This window comes from Mustela erminea, chromosome 2, assembly GCF_009829155.1.
Source record: "Mustela erminea isolate mMusErm1 chromosome 2, mMusErm1.Pri, whole genome shotgun sequence".
Taxonomy (NCBI): domain Eukaryota; kingdom Metazoa; phylum Chordata; class Mammalia; order Carnivora; family Mustelidae; genus Mustela; species Mustela erminea.
Window position 1 is genome coordinate 139427639 of NC_045615.1, and position 14495 is coordinate 139442133.

General features: G+C 51.0%; 1 protein-coding gene across 1 annotated transcript in view; it reads right to left on the reverse strand.

Moving 5' to 3' along the window:
* Positions 1 to 14495, reverse strand: part of SCFD2 (sec1 family domain containing 2) — a 428274-nt gene that overhangs the window by 10578 nt on the left and 403201 nt on the right. The window contains exons 7-8 of the mRNA XM_032334293.1: positions 13254 to 13388; positions 1352 to 1471 (exon numbers count right to left, since the gene is read on the reverse strand). Of these exons, the coding sequence (XP_032190184.1) occupies positions 1352 to 1471; positions 13254 to 13388 (255 nt within the window). The remainder of the gene's footprint in view (positions 1 to 1351; positions 1472 to 13253; positions 13389 to 14495) is intronic.

A 14495-nucleotide genomic window follows, 5' to 3' on the forward strand; every position in this document is an offset into this window, starting at 1 on the left:
TCCAGGGTGGCACGGCCAAGGGCGGAGTCTGGATTCCGGCAGTGATGTGGCCGAAATGGAGACAGAGGCCCACTGGGGTGGCCAATCAGATGTGCAAAGTCATGGGTACAGGTGAGAGCCAGAGCACCAGTGCCCCCAGTGCCATGTCTCGGCCGGACTCCCCTCTGCTTGCCATGCAGCTCTGGGGGACAGTCCCCTGCATGAGCCCGCATTTCCTCCCAACACACGGCCCCTGCATCCTTTTGCTTACTTCATACTACGGAAAGCCTCCCGGCTGCCTGCAAAAGCTGATGATAAGCTCCCAGCGGCAAGTCTCAAATGGGGGGTGGGAGGCAAGAGTTGGACTCCCTGTCTCACAGAGGGACAATTCGGAAGCATGTCTTCCAGACTCCTCGGGCCCCCAGAGGACAGAGCCTTGGCTGCCTACAATAAAAAGCCTCTGTTCTGGCTTTTCTCTCTCTATGGTCTGTCTTCTCAGATTCCCTCACTTCTGCTTCTTGGGATCATCTCCCACTTTAAACCACCTGCTCTCATGTCCTTGTCACATGGCCTGTTTGGGGGGGAGCCCAGGCAGGCAAGGACTTCAAGTCTTACTGAGTTACAGGCTCTGTGCCCCCAGCCAGATTAGAACTTCTAGAGGCAGGGGCTCTCCTTCTCTTGGAGTCCCTCCCCTTGGGTTCCTATTGCCCCAGGCCAGTAGATAAAACCCTCCGGCAGAGCAGGGAGCTGACCGCCCAGAAATGGCTGATGCGAAGGGCAGCCACCATTTATGGAGAGCTATGGGACAGGCGCGGTATTAAGTACCTTCCCTCCCCTTATCTGATCTAAGACTCACAGCTACCCTAGCCCTGTTCCCTCCATGAGAACATGGAAGGCTTTGCTCTCCCAGATCAGCGGGCCAGTGAGTGACAGAGGCAGGATTCAAAGACAGACCTCCATCACCAAGAGGTAGGCCACTTCCAGGGAGAATGAGCGGGCACAGCCAGGAGGCGAGAGAGGAGAGAGACTACATCTGTCACTGCATTGACGACGCGCCTTGAGTAACAACTCTTGAGTAACTAAAAGCAAGAGAAGAAATGCCCTTCAGGAATCGGGACTGGGGACAAGAGCAGCTTCGCCCCTGAAGCCCAGAGGCAGGCGTGGACTGTAAGGGACAGCTCCTCCCTGTGTCCCCAGCAGGAGGACAGCTGGCCCGGGGGCAGCTGGAGGGGGAATGTGACAGGGCGGGAGTGGGTGGGGGAAGGCGGGATGGAGCCTGGGGAGAGGCGCTGGGAAGCCGAAGGAAGGGCCCTTGGCCACCCTCCCGCTTGTGCCTCAGGACGCTCCTTCACGTTCGCAGAGGCCTCCGTACCTGGGTTCCTGGCTTCAGGGACGGCACGAGGTCTTTGATCATCTTGGCTTCTGAGACTGTGACCCCGCCCACGACGAAGAGGATCAGGAGAGGGTGGTCGCTGGGATGAGGCCGGCTCACCTGCAAAACAGACCCCCATGGGCTCCAGTGGCTGGTGTTGGGGCAGAGTGCCGCACAGCGGGGCGCCTTCTCCCTTGTCCCTCCATGGGGACCCCAGGGCTGTCGCCCCCAGTGCAGGTGATATACACGACCCTTAGAAAGATGGTGATTCATTAAGGATAGTATGTGTTAGTGGGTTTTAAACCCACTGACCAGGAAAACCCATACCACATCACCTTATTGTACCCTTTTGAATATTTTATTGAAGGAAAAGTTAAGGTATTGCAGTTATTAAATAGGAAGAGAAGACTGAGGGCAACTTATTAACTCCCTCCTTTGTAGCCTTCAGGTCTGAGCACAAACATGCCCCTTACTCATTACAGAGCTCTGCTGATTTCCGTCAAAGCTTGCCACAGCCTGTGGTTATCAGATTTGTTCCTTTGGTTTCTTTCCTTATCGGCCGTCTCCTCTTCTAGAACTGGGGATCTGGCTCACTGCTGAATTCTCTCTCAGCTTATTTAGTGCCATCTCTGGCAGCTAGCAGGTGCTCAGTAAACATCTGTGGAATGGACGGATGGTCAGAGCCCTGGGGAGCTGGCACTGGAGAGGTAAAAAGACGCATGAGCCAACCACCCGCCCCGGCAGCTTCTTGTCTAGCGCAGACCTCACGCTCTTACCTTCTGCAAGACAACCTTAGCTGAGCGCCTACCCTTTGAGGATGGCCCACTGGATGTCGTGCAGAATCATCTGATGCCTCATGATTTCCCCAATAAGGCAAAGTCTTACACACCAGAAGGAAAATGACCCACAGAACCCCTCAGGAAATGCAAAATGACCCACACATAGTGGGGGAGTGGGGGGCAGGGCCAGGACAGAGCCCATGGCTTGTCACGGCAGGAAGCATGATGCCAGTTCCCCTCATGGCTGCCTCAGCCCAGGCTTTTTTTTTTTTTTTCCCTTATTATTTTATTTATTTATTTGACAGAGATCACAAGTAGGCAGAGAGGCAGGCAGAGACAGAGAGAGGAGGAAGCAGACTCCCCGCTGAGCAGAGAGCCCAATGTGGGGCTCAATCCCAGGACCCTGATATCATGACCTGAGCCGAAGGCAGAGGCTTTAACCCTCTGAGCCACCCAGGCGCCCCTCAGGCCAGTCTTTGACTCTGCAAAGGAAGGGTCCACAAAGGCGGGGAATGGTCCACATTTGCACCGAAAATTGACAGTACTCCCTCATTCACGCTAACTCCCAAACGGCCTTCCCATGCAGGTAGTCCCCGAGCAGGAGCAGGCTGCGCAGCAGACCCACAGGAGGCCCTTGCTCCTGCCCCTGCCCCTGCTCCAACTCCTTTCCCAACTGGGTTCTTCCGGTTTCCTTGCCTGAATATACCCACTTCTCAACATCTTATTTTAAAAATGCTTAAAAAGGGAATACATTCAGTGTTTCCATTACATAAGTCACTCTTTGGCTTCTGGAGAAGAAACTCAAAATGGAAAAAAGGAAGGGAGAGAAGGAAAGAGACAGGGAGGGAGGGAGAGGGAGGGAGACAGGAAAGAGAGAGAAAGAGAGAGGGAGAGAGAGAGAGAGATCTAACCTCTTCCAAAGCAGGTGGTGGTGAATACTGGAAACTCTGATCTGCAGGAAAGACTGACGCCTCTCCCCTGCCCCCGGCTTCTTGCCCTGTAGCTCTCCTTTCCCCGGATTGCATTTGTTGGCTGCTTTCTTCCAAGTCATGTACTACATCCCGAGGACCAGCCTGCTTGTGCCCCACTATTCCCCTGAAGTCCCAGTGGCCACCATGTGTAGGAGTCAAGGGACACTACTTTGTCTTCACTGAACGGGTCATTTCTGTGACAACTGTCACCGTTGATGACGCCCTGCTTGGCTACTCTAACAGACTCCCTGTTGGTGGTTCCTTCTACTTTTTCTGATCCTTTCTTCTCAAATTTCTCCACAGGTTCCTTTCCTTGGTCTGCCCCTTTAAATGTCCATGTTACTTTGGGCTCCGTCTTTGGCCCGTGACTCTCCTCACTCAATACGTCATCCCCGAAGGAGCTCACCTACTCATTCGCCTTCAATAGGCTTTTACATCCTTCCCAAATCTATGTCCTCCGCTTGAACGCCGCCGCTGAGTTCCTGTGGACATGCCCACCTGGGTGTCTCCCAGGACCCCCAAACTCAACAGGCTCCACACCTGATGTCCGACCTTGCCAAGTCTCTTCCTCATGTTGGCTTTCTTTCTTTCTTTTTCTTTTTTTAAGATTTTATTTATTTATTTGACAGACAGAGATCACAAGTAGGCAGAGAGACAGGCAGAGAGAGAGAGGGGGAAGCAGGCTCCTGCTGAGCAGAGAGCCTGATGTGGGACTCGATCCCAGGATCCTGAGATCATGACCTGAGCCGAAGGCAGAGGCTTAACCCACGGAGCCACCCAGGCGCCCCTCATGTTGACTTCCTAACAGCATCACCGTCAGCACATGCCCCTGAGCCAGACACCTGACAATCTCCAGGGACTTGACTCTTTCATTTCCCAGATCAAGCCTCTTCATTGTATCCCCTCAAATCTGTGGATCTCTCCTGGATTTCCATTGCCCCTGTTCCAGTCAGGCTCTCATCCTCTCTTCCCTGGATCACTGCCACAGCCTTCTGATCGTCTCCTCGTGCCGTTCTGGCCGGTCCCCCGTCCGTTCTCCTTCCTGCCTGAGGAAGTTTTCTAAAATGCAAACATTTATGGCTGACCCTAGGGAGCAGTCTACTAAACATTTGCATTATCTTAGTCAATCCTCAAAATAGCTTTTGGGGGCAGATACAATCATGGCTGCATTTCTCAGGCGGGGGTTTTAAGTTTACACCAAGTAACTCAATTGCACTTCGAGGGGCTGCACTTCAGAGGCCACGCTCTGAAACGCCCCTCGGCTCCACTGCGTGCTTGCTCTCTCCACGAGTCTTTGAGGCTGAAGTTCGAGCTCCCTCATTCAGCACGTAGGGTCCTTTCAGTGTCGCTTTCCTTTGTGCCTTTATTTCCATCTTCCACGCATGCAGTTTGCTGGAACCCTTCACGAGAATTTGAGCCACACCCGACTGCACGGTATTTGGGGTTTTTTTGGATATTTTGGTAAACACAAGATGCCTGATTGAACATTTGCACTGAAAATTGCATTTATCACAGTGTCCGATTTGATTTGCTTCCACAAAATAAACAAAGCCATCCAGACACGGAAAGCTGGTTCCCTACAGTCCCTCTTGTGCCCCACTCTCCTGTCACAACCTCACCAAGGCTAACTACCGCCTTGACTTCTGAAAGTCGACATTGTACTTTGCTTTCTCCACTTGTCTCTAAGCCCTGGAAACTCTCCATGCCAGCAGGGAAGATCTGGGGCCCCCAGGCATTGGCTGGGACCATACCGGTACGCTTTGGTCTCTGTCCGAGCCCCTACGTTATTCGGTATTTAAAGATCCCCCCTTCTCTTCTGTACCTCCTTCTCTTTTACTCTCTTTGAAAAGCATCCTCTCCTCTGAGAAAACCATCTCCTCTTTGAAAAGCACCCTCTCCCTGTCTCTCGACTCCTGCCCCATGAGCTGAATCCGACCGCACCCCTCCTGGCCTTGTCAAGTTGGACTGCAACTTGACAAGACCGCAAGCTCCTGGAGGGGAAGGATGGATCGCATTTCTCTTGGGATTTGGGGATTTCGGGCGTGGAGCACAGACCATGCTCGTGGTAAACTTCCCACAAAGGTCGCATGAATAAAATAAACGCACGGACGAATGAGGAAGGCCAGCCAGCTCACCGGAGGTATCCTGCTTCTCTTAGAGATCTTTAAGAAACGCTTCCTTCGCTTCAAGTGTGATGTTTCTTGGCTGGGAAGCTAACCTCAGGTTCCTTCCAGACCCGCAAATAACTGATTCTCACTGGATCCTGGAAAGAAACACAACTGGCTCCAGAATGTCAAGTGGGACAGTATGTTCCGAAGACATATGCTTTCCATAAGACAGTCTGGGCTCCGGAGTCCGCTGCCAGAACCTTGGAAGGATGGATGGAAAGATGAAAGGGAGACAAAGAACAGTAACAACAAAGGACAATGCCCCGGGGCCAACGAGTTGAGCGAACGCTGGGTTTGGGACACATAAAAAGGTCCCATTAATGTTTTGGTTTCTGTTTAGATTTACTTTTCGATACCAGACTTTCCTTGTAGAACAAGCCCAGTGGGCAGGCTATTGGGAGGCGGAGTCTTTGGAAGTCTTTTCCATCAGCATAACACATTCCTTATAGTCAGGCCCACACTGCAGCGTCCCCGGGGTCTGCGAGTTCCCAGTGTAAGGGACAGGAAGGGGACAGATGTAAGCTGTCGCCGATGCGCAGATTAAGAAAGCGGGTGAGACTCCCTGTTCTTTCATTTTCTGAGCCTTTGCCGGCTGAGATTTCGGACGTGGGTTCTGGTCAGAGAAAACAGTTTCCCTCCACCATCCATACACCCGAGCCTATGCAGGTCCAGGCTTCGGGCACTTTCTCTGCAGCTGTGGGCCCTGAGAGCTCTTGCGGTCCCGATTGGTTTCGGTGAGCGGGGGTTTCCTCCACTTCCCTCCAGGAGTCCTGGGAATCCCGCTGCTCATTCTCCTCCACTCGGCTTCTCTGCACGTGTGACTCCTTGGCCCCCAGCCCCAGCAAGGGCCAGGCCCCCATGCTCCAACAATGGCGGAGCCTTCGAAAAGGGGGTGAGCGCGACAGGAACTTTGGCCTTAAAGGGCACTCGGCCCTGAGGAGAGGGGTGCCGACTCTGAAGATGGGTTTGGCAATGGCTTTTCTCCCGAGCACGGCCACCACCGCTGCCCAACACTGTGCTGCAAACTCAGTTATCCGTCCACTCAACAAACACTTAGTGAGCAACAACTACAGGGCCCCACGAGGCTCCAGGCCTCAGGGATGTCAGGGATGTGGCCACGAGCCGACCAGACCAGCGGCTGCTGCAGAATTTCTATTTCTAGGCAAATAGAGGATGAGGAAGTACCCAGCACTCCGGTGAGGAAGGAAGCTGGGAAGGGCTCTGGAGGAAAAGAAAGCAGGGGTGAGGTGAGCGGGACACGATGTGACACGGAGAATCTGCGAAGTGGGTAGAAGCTCTGTTTTACAGCTCGACACAGGGAGGCTTGAAGGGCTGAGTAAGTCGCTCCCAGTCTCAGTGAGCTGGACGGTGAAGACTAAAATCCAAGTTTCTCTCACTGCAGAACGAAGCGCCTTCCACAGCTCCCCATTTATAATCAGATCTCCAAACCTAAAGCGTTCTCGCTAGCTTTCATCTCTCAAGGCCGAGCTTCTCATTCCTTAGCAGCCTCGACCAATTAGCAGGTTCCTGCTGGAAACTTCCTCACCGAATCACATCGCAGACGGTCTCCACACGGGCAGCAACACTCCGTTGTTCAGCTTGACCTCCCTGCCACAGCTGTTGCAGTGGGTGCCTTCCTCTTTCTGGAAACTTCCCCCACTCCCTCAGTTTCTCTCCTGCGCCCCTGGAGTCTCCCTTAGAGGGCTCGGCTCGCTTGACCTGCTCCGTGACAGGCTGTGTCCCTGACTGCTCAGGCCTCTGCCCCTGCTCTTCTTCCAGACGCCCTTCCTGGTGACCTAGGCCCTGCCCACGGACCATGGCTCACCCGCCCCCATGGCCCCAGATTGCTCCCATCAGCCCAGGCCCCGTGGGGCTGCAAAGCTAAACTCTCAAACGCGAGTCTTCTTGCTCTCCATTCCGCTTCTCCGTCAGAGAGAATGTTAACACCGTTCCTGCAGTCACCCCACACCAGGCCAATGACCCCAGTGGTGTCTTCTCATCTTAGCAACACCCTGTCCTGGGGAACCTGCCAGCATGGCACCCCTGCCCTCACACCCCCTACCCTGCTTGAGCTCTGGAAATCCTCATCTGCCCGCCATCCCTCTGCAGCCCGATGCGGGTCTGGCCACACGTCCCCCCCCTACACTCGCTGCTGGAGTCACCTTTGTAACCTATAAACTTATTATAGATTCCTAACAACCATTCAATGGCACCTCAGTGTTCTGGCAAAATTCACACCTCTAGCCGTCCTGATCTGGCTTTTGTCTCCCTCTTTGTCTTCGCATTTTTCCATTCCCCATATCCGCCCTCAGCTCTGGCCACCGGGAACCGCAGCATGGGTCGCTTTGTTTCTAACTCCCACGGCACTGATGGCACTCCACTCTTCTGGGAGGTTCTCTCTGACTCCCGGTCTGACTCCCCCTCCCTTGTGCCCTCGCGTCCCGTCTGGCACACCACTTCTCTCTCCTCCCTGCGGTCCTCCATTTTCCTGTCCATCACCCGCAGGCCACGCAAGGTGAGCTGGGCCAGGGCAGGTGGGCTATCTGGTTTGTCCCCATGTCTTCCGGGCCCACAACAGGTGCGAGCACACAGAAGAGGCTCTGGATAATTGCTCACAGGCAGACGAAGTTCGTTGACTGCCCAAACCAAGTTTTTGCTTCGGTTTAATGATTCCAATTATGAGAACCCATCTCACTAGAACTGATGGGTCATATTTAGCTGGTGGTAGACACAAAGTAACCTCACCTCATAGGAGGAAGCACAGTTAAGAAGAAGGAGATGGAAACCATGAGGATAAATAGTGTCGTGAACAGGAATTCCAGGACGTGCGCTGAGTTAATCAAGAGACACCAAATGCCGAACTGTTCACTTCTCGTCAGAAATGCCACTAAGTGTAACAGCTACACCAACAGTCCATCTCTCTGTCTTATTTGCTTATGTAAACAAGGATGAGCTGGACGAGATGACCCACAGGCACATCCAGCTCTTACAGTCCAAGGACCTGGCGGCCAATGTCACCTGAGGCTCATTATTTTTGCTCTTCATCTCCCTGGTAGCCTTCACCCCCTCCGGCAGGCGCTTCCGTCCCACACATGAGCAGTCTCCTTTACCCCCATGGTTGTGGGGTGTACACCCAGCAGCTATATGGTTGCCCGTCAGCCATAGCTGACTGCTTTGGGAGAGGGCGGCAGACTTCAGTTGGGCCAATTCCAGATCCTTCCCGGGGAATCAACACATTTGACCTAAGACAGATGAGGTTCAGTCAAAGCTGAGCTCTTATTTTTCTTTTTTTCAAGATTTTATTTATTCATTTGAGAGAGAAAGAGAGAGAGAGAGAGACAGAGAAAGACTGCATACATGAGCAGCAGGAGGGAGAAGCAGACTCTCCACAGAGCAGGGAGGCCGACATGAGGCTCGATCCCCAGACCCCGAGACCATGTCTTGAGCTGAAGGCAGACGCTTAACCAACTGAGCCCCCCAGGTGCCCCAAAGCTGAGCTCTTAAGAAAAACCAAGGGCCATGGCATCATGACCCAGCCATTCACTCAACGAATACTTAGCGAGCACCCGTGCTATGCCGGCCCTGATGCTTTCCATCTTCTGCAGGCCAGAGCGAGTCCCAGAGAACTGTCTGGGTTCCTGATGGCTTTTCCAGGTCTCAGTCCCCATCCTCCCTGAGGCCCACCACACGGCTGCCCCGAGCTTCCCAAGACCCTCTTCGGTCTTCGCCACAAATGGATTCACAAGAAATGATGAAGTCGTGCATTTTTTTGGTATCTTCATTGCAGCTGAAAGAGTTTTAATTCTGATCTCTTTTCACTACCAGCTTCTCAGGGCCTGCCGAGCAGCTTTTCCATCTGCCCTTGCGGGCCCAAGGCGACGGAGCTCTCATCTCAATTCAGAAAAGGGCCCAGAGGTGAGCACCGGGTCTTCTTTGAGTCTTTTTCCTAAATCTTTTAATATTTTCCAATTAAGCATGGCCACATAGGAAATGGAACAACAACAACAAAAACCTTCTTAAAAAACATAGATAAAAGGAGGTAAAAGGGCCTCACGCAATTTCATTAGATAAAACCTACCCTCCTCATGCCAATTCCAGCAGAGAAAACATCTTGGCAAATCATGTCCTTTAGTCAAAACAAGTTGGGGGCCAAACACATGGAGTAGATATAAAGTCTATTATTTTCAGGAGACTGAAATCCAAACCACAAATTCCAGAAATGCATTTTTAAAAGTGCTGCCTATTAGACATGCTAGTTTTAAATTAAATTAACGTTGAAGCACGAGGGGTAAGGTATGTTTCGATTTATTTATTAGATCACTATCAAGCTTTCCCGTAAGGAGATCAAGGTGCTCTGTGCACAAGCATCTTGGAGAAATGCTTGGTTGGTTGAAGAATGTCAGGCTCTGCCAAAGCTGTCTCTCCCCAGTTTGATAGTCACCCTGCCTTCCTCCAGGGCATTGCCCTTTGAAGCCCACAGCTTTATGTGGGTAACCACAAGTCTATCCTCTGTTTGACGAGTGTACGTAGCTGACGCGGAACACTGTCTCAGAACCATCCGAAGAATGGTCTTGTGGGCACACTCGCTCTTCTCCCCAGCTTGTCTGCTTTACCTTCTAGGGCCTGACATAGGGAACCCAGCAGAGGAAAGTCCTGTCGTGTCTTATCACGCAGGAAGGTTTTGTTTGGTTGGTAGGTTGTTGATTGGTTTTGAGATTATATTACTAAAAAAAAATTATGGCGAACAGGCAGGTGTCTCGTTATCAAAGCTTTTCTGGGAGCACTTATTTTGAAACCAATGTCAAGAGCACCAGGGAATTTTCTATCCTCTAGCCTGGAGGGAAAACTCTCAGAGTCTGCCACATGCTGTCCTGTCAGGCTGGACAGTCAAGGGCATATTCGGGCCCAGTGCAGACTGTGTTTTCCAAAAGTGGCCATGACAATAATTTCTGCTCCTCATGTTCCTGCTCCCTTTCCAAGAGGAGAAGAGTGTGTCCCCTCTCCTTGAACCCGGCTGCATACGTGTAACTGCCTTCACCAACAGAGCACTGTGGATGGGACGCCACATGACTTCTGAGGTTTCTCTCTGGCTCTCTGTGAGGACGCTTGCCCTTGGCCACAGCCGTCATGTTGTGAAGGAAGCGCAGGGTGACAGAAAGGAACCTCGTCCCTTCGCTCACGGGCCAGGCTGGGCTACCAGCTGATGGGCAGCATCAACCTGCTGGTACGCATGGGTGCCATCTTGAAGGTGAATCGCGCTCTGTTGAGCTCTGCCCGGAGTCCAGATTCATGAATGAAATCAGTGACCAATAGTACGTTAAGTCAGTGTTTTGGGATGGCTTCTTACGCAGCAAGAGATAACCAGAACAGAACAGGGGAGTTCTCTGGAAAGCCTTTATGGAGGAAAACACATGAAAGCAATGCAGGAAGGAGATGGTAACACCTTGCGGTAGGACGCAGAGGAGGTTCGGACTTCAGTCAGGGCAAACTGCAGTGGCCTTGACTTCTCTCGCGCAGAGTTTTGGCTTGAGGCAGAGACTCTTGTTTAAACACACATCTTGCAAGCTCTTCTCTCCACGGGTCTTAGAGCAGAGTACAACACACTCTTTCCTGATGGCTTCCCTCCATATCAAAGACAGAGCTCCTTGGGAAATCGCAGTTAGTCCTCAAGGCCCTACTGACCATTCTTCTCTACATTTTATCCCATTTGTTTTGTTCAAGCCCTGAATGCACGAGCCAGAGGTAATGTTTCTTTTCAAGTTCCACGGTGTCGTGGGAAGAGTCAGCCATGGAAGCCCATGTAGCAACAGAACAAAACTCCTCTCCGTTGGGGTGGCGGGGTGGGGAGGGTTTTGTGCCCAGCCCGCCAAGATTCTTCCCAGCCCCTGCAGACTGATGACATCCCCTGGCAACTGAGAGCAGAGCCTGGCAGCTGGGGGCTGAGGAACGGATTCCGACAGCTGCTGGGAAAATACAAATTCTTCCTTTTTCTGAAATGCATTACTTGGGAACTTCCCTTTGAGATCAGTCTCAAGGGGCCAGAGCATTTCTTCATGAGTCCCAACCCCAGAGATAGGAAGTCAGAGAGACACAGCAGCCCAGGATGGCCCCAAGCATCTTCCTAGGCAAAAATCCTCCTTAGGACAGTAAAGCTTCTTGTCAGAGACAGAGCTGCAGAAAACACTCTGCAGAGCGTAAAAGGGGAATTTAAAAATGTGATGTGTCACGGTTCATGAAACAGTAATGGAAAACGCAAGCCGATCGTCTCCCACAAGGGAGGCTCCATATTGACCTGATACTTGCAAAGTCCAGGAGCATAGGAAAGGCACCGTGCCCTCAGAAGCAATATAATTTTTTGTTTCAGCCAGTGTTTCAGCCAATTTGGTCACAGGACCCATTTGCTAAGAAGAAACAGTTGTTTCTGCAGGACACCGCTGGCCAAGAGCGAGACAGAGGGTCTTGCCTGCACTGTGTGTCTCCGCTGACTGCAAATGCGTCTGGTGAGCAGAGAGCAGGCAGGCTGGAACCTTCACTGTGCCCCCAGCCAACCACAGAGGCAGTGGCATGACTGGGGAAGCACGTGGGGCCTGTGGAGCCGGCTTCAGATCTCCCTGCTTGGGTCCTGGAAGCCCACACTTGTCATTTTAGCCTCTTGTCAGGGCGAAGTCCAAGCTCGTGAGGGAAGGAAGAGGGTATTCAAGTGGAGAAGGGTTTGGAGACCATGTCTAGTCTGGAAGTTTCTACACAAACTAGCCATCGTGAAGGGCTACTGGACAACCTTAGGCTTACATTCTACAGAGGAGTCCCCACACACTTTTAAGAAGCTGATCTGTAATACATTATATACTAAAAATAAATATGTAGGGCGCCTGGGTGGCTCAGTAGGTTAAAGCCTCTGCCTTCGGCTCAGGTCATGATCCCAGGGTCCTGGGATCGAGCCCCACATCGGGCTCTCTGCTCAGCAGGGAGCCTGCTTCCCCCCACTCTCTCTCTGCCTGCCTCTCTGCCTACTTGTGATCTCTCTCTCTGTGTCAAATAGATAAATAAAATCTTTAAAAATAAGTAAATAAATAAGTAAATAAATACGGGGAAAGTCCATCTGGCACACGGAGTAATAGGCAGTGCTAATCGGAGGCAGCAGGAAGGAGACCCGGGCGGCCCCTCCAGCCCACTTAACTGCTTTGTCTAGAGTCTCATTGTCTGGTTTCTGTCCTCTGGCTGTTCGAGTGGACCAGTTTTCCTGGCATATGCATTTATTGAACTCTGAAAGGCCAGATCTTCTCTGTAGATTAATCCATGATTTCAAAGACGCTTTGAAGTAGGCAAAACATTCTGTTATTTCCAAGAGTTATTACGACTGAAATCCTGGCATAGACTAGGAGGCCAGCCTGTAATCTTGTTTAGATCCTTTTAAATTTAGAAACTTTATAGTGAGTTAAAAATAGATCTCATTTGTGTACTTTTCCTCCTTTTTTCATCCCCATGGCAAAGGCTGTTCAGTCATTTTGACCTCTCCTTGATATTAGCCAGAGAAAGTCTAGCCCTTGGCAACTGGGAGTCCACGAGGCGAAAACGAGAGTTTTTTGAATGGATTTGGGGGTGATGCGAGTCATGGGACTGAGTCATTCACTACTCTACAGAAGTTCTAGAATTAAGAGCAAAAGACCATCATCAAGACCTGTGACTAGCATACAGATTAGGTGAAATGTGAGCCAAGGAGGAGAAACGTTCTCATTCGTGTTATTCTAGGGGGCTCGTATCCTCATGTATCGACTGAAAAAACACCACAGCGCTTAGGTCAAAAGAAGCTGGCTAAGGCTGGAAGGTCAGGTTGCTTATGACCCAAGTTAAATAAAGATGGCACCTGATTTCAGAAAAGCCCAAACACCAGAGGTTGTCCTATATGGTCCTCCTCAGGGTAAACTGGTGGCAGCATTTTCATGCCCAGCAAAGACAGCAAGCCAGACAATCAGGATTACTTTACCTTCATAAACATGCTGAATCCAGTTTTAAGGAGGTCAGTGAGGCCTGAAGACATGTGTTCAATATCCACTGGGTCTGGCCTCTCAGGATTAAATATTTCTTCCACAACCTGCTTCAACAATGGCTTGTAGGATGCCTGGAAAGACAAAATACTGTGTTATAAATTAAAGGGTTTGTTTGGTTTGTCTGGAGAGATGATAGCTTTATCTGCACCAAATGAAGCAAAACACGTTTATTTTGGAAACTGAGCAATGGCTATGACTTTGTGTGTATGAAAAGGCAACTATAACAACATTGGGGTTTTTTTGGGTAAATTTCAACCTAATACCCTAATGCCATTTTTTATTCTTCTCCCCTTCTACTAGCAAGTATCTCTTGTCAGAGCTGTAATCCTAGTAGGACTACTTTTTTAAGATCTGGGTTTAAAGTGACAATTTTGGGGCACCTGGGTGGCTCAGTGGGTTAACCCTCTGCCTTTGGCTCAGGCCATGATCTCAGGGTCCTGAGATGGAGCCCCACCTGGGGTTCTCTGTTCTGCAGGGAGCCTGCTTCCCCCCCTCTCTCTGCCTGCCTCTCTGCCTACTTGTGATCTCTCGCTCTCTCTCTGTCAAGTAAATAAATAAATAAATAAATAATCTAAAAAAAAAGAAAATAAAGTGACAATTTTATATATGAAGAATACGGGAAAGCAAAGTATTGTCATTTGACACAGACATGAAGATGGTCTCCAATTTTCCTGAACATTCTTAGGGTTATGCTCCCCTCTGCTAGGAACTGGCATGTTTTCATATGATGTATTGCCACGATCCACGCCTAACGCAATCCCTTCTTCCTCTATAGAGCTCAACTCCAAGTAGGACTTGGCCAGAAAACAAAGCCATGATGCCAAACAGGAATGTGGCCAAGGTCAGGGCTTAGCAAAAGCAGGCCATGTGGTACGAAAGAATTCCAGCAGAGTGAAGTTGATGTTGATTTGCTACGGCGCCTACAGTCTGATCAGTGGTGCATCTCTGCCTGTCCTCACGATATTTCTGTTTTGGACCAGGGCACTTTCTGGGCATGTCCTCCACTCCTCGTGCCTTGTTCTTCTTCCTACCAAGCTCTTCCTCATCCTCTGTTTTTCCCTTCGCACCAGCTGACCGCCCTCCTCCCAGACCTGCTCTGTCTCCGCTCTCCAGTCCCACAGGGCATGTGAGTTTGGAGCACGAACGCTGAGAGAAGAAACACTGTCTCCTCTCCACGC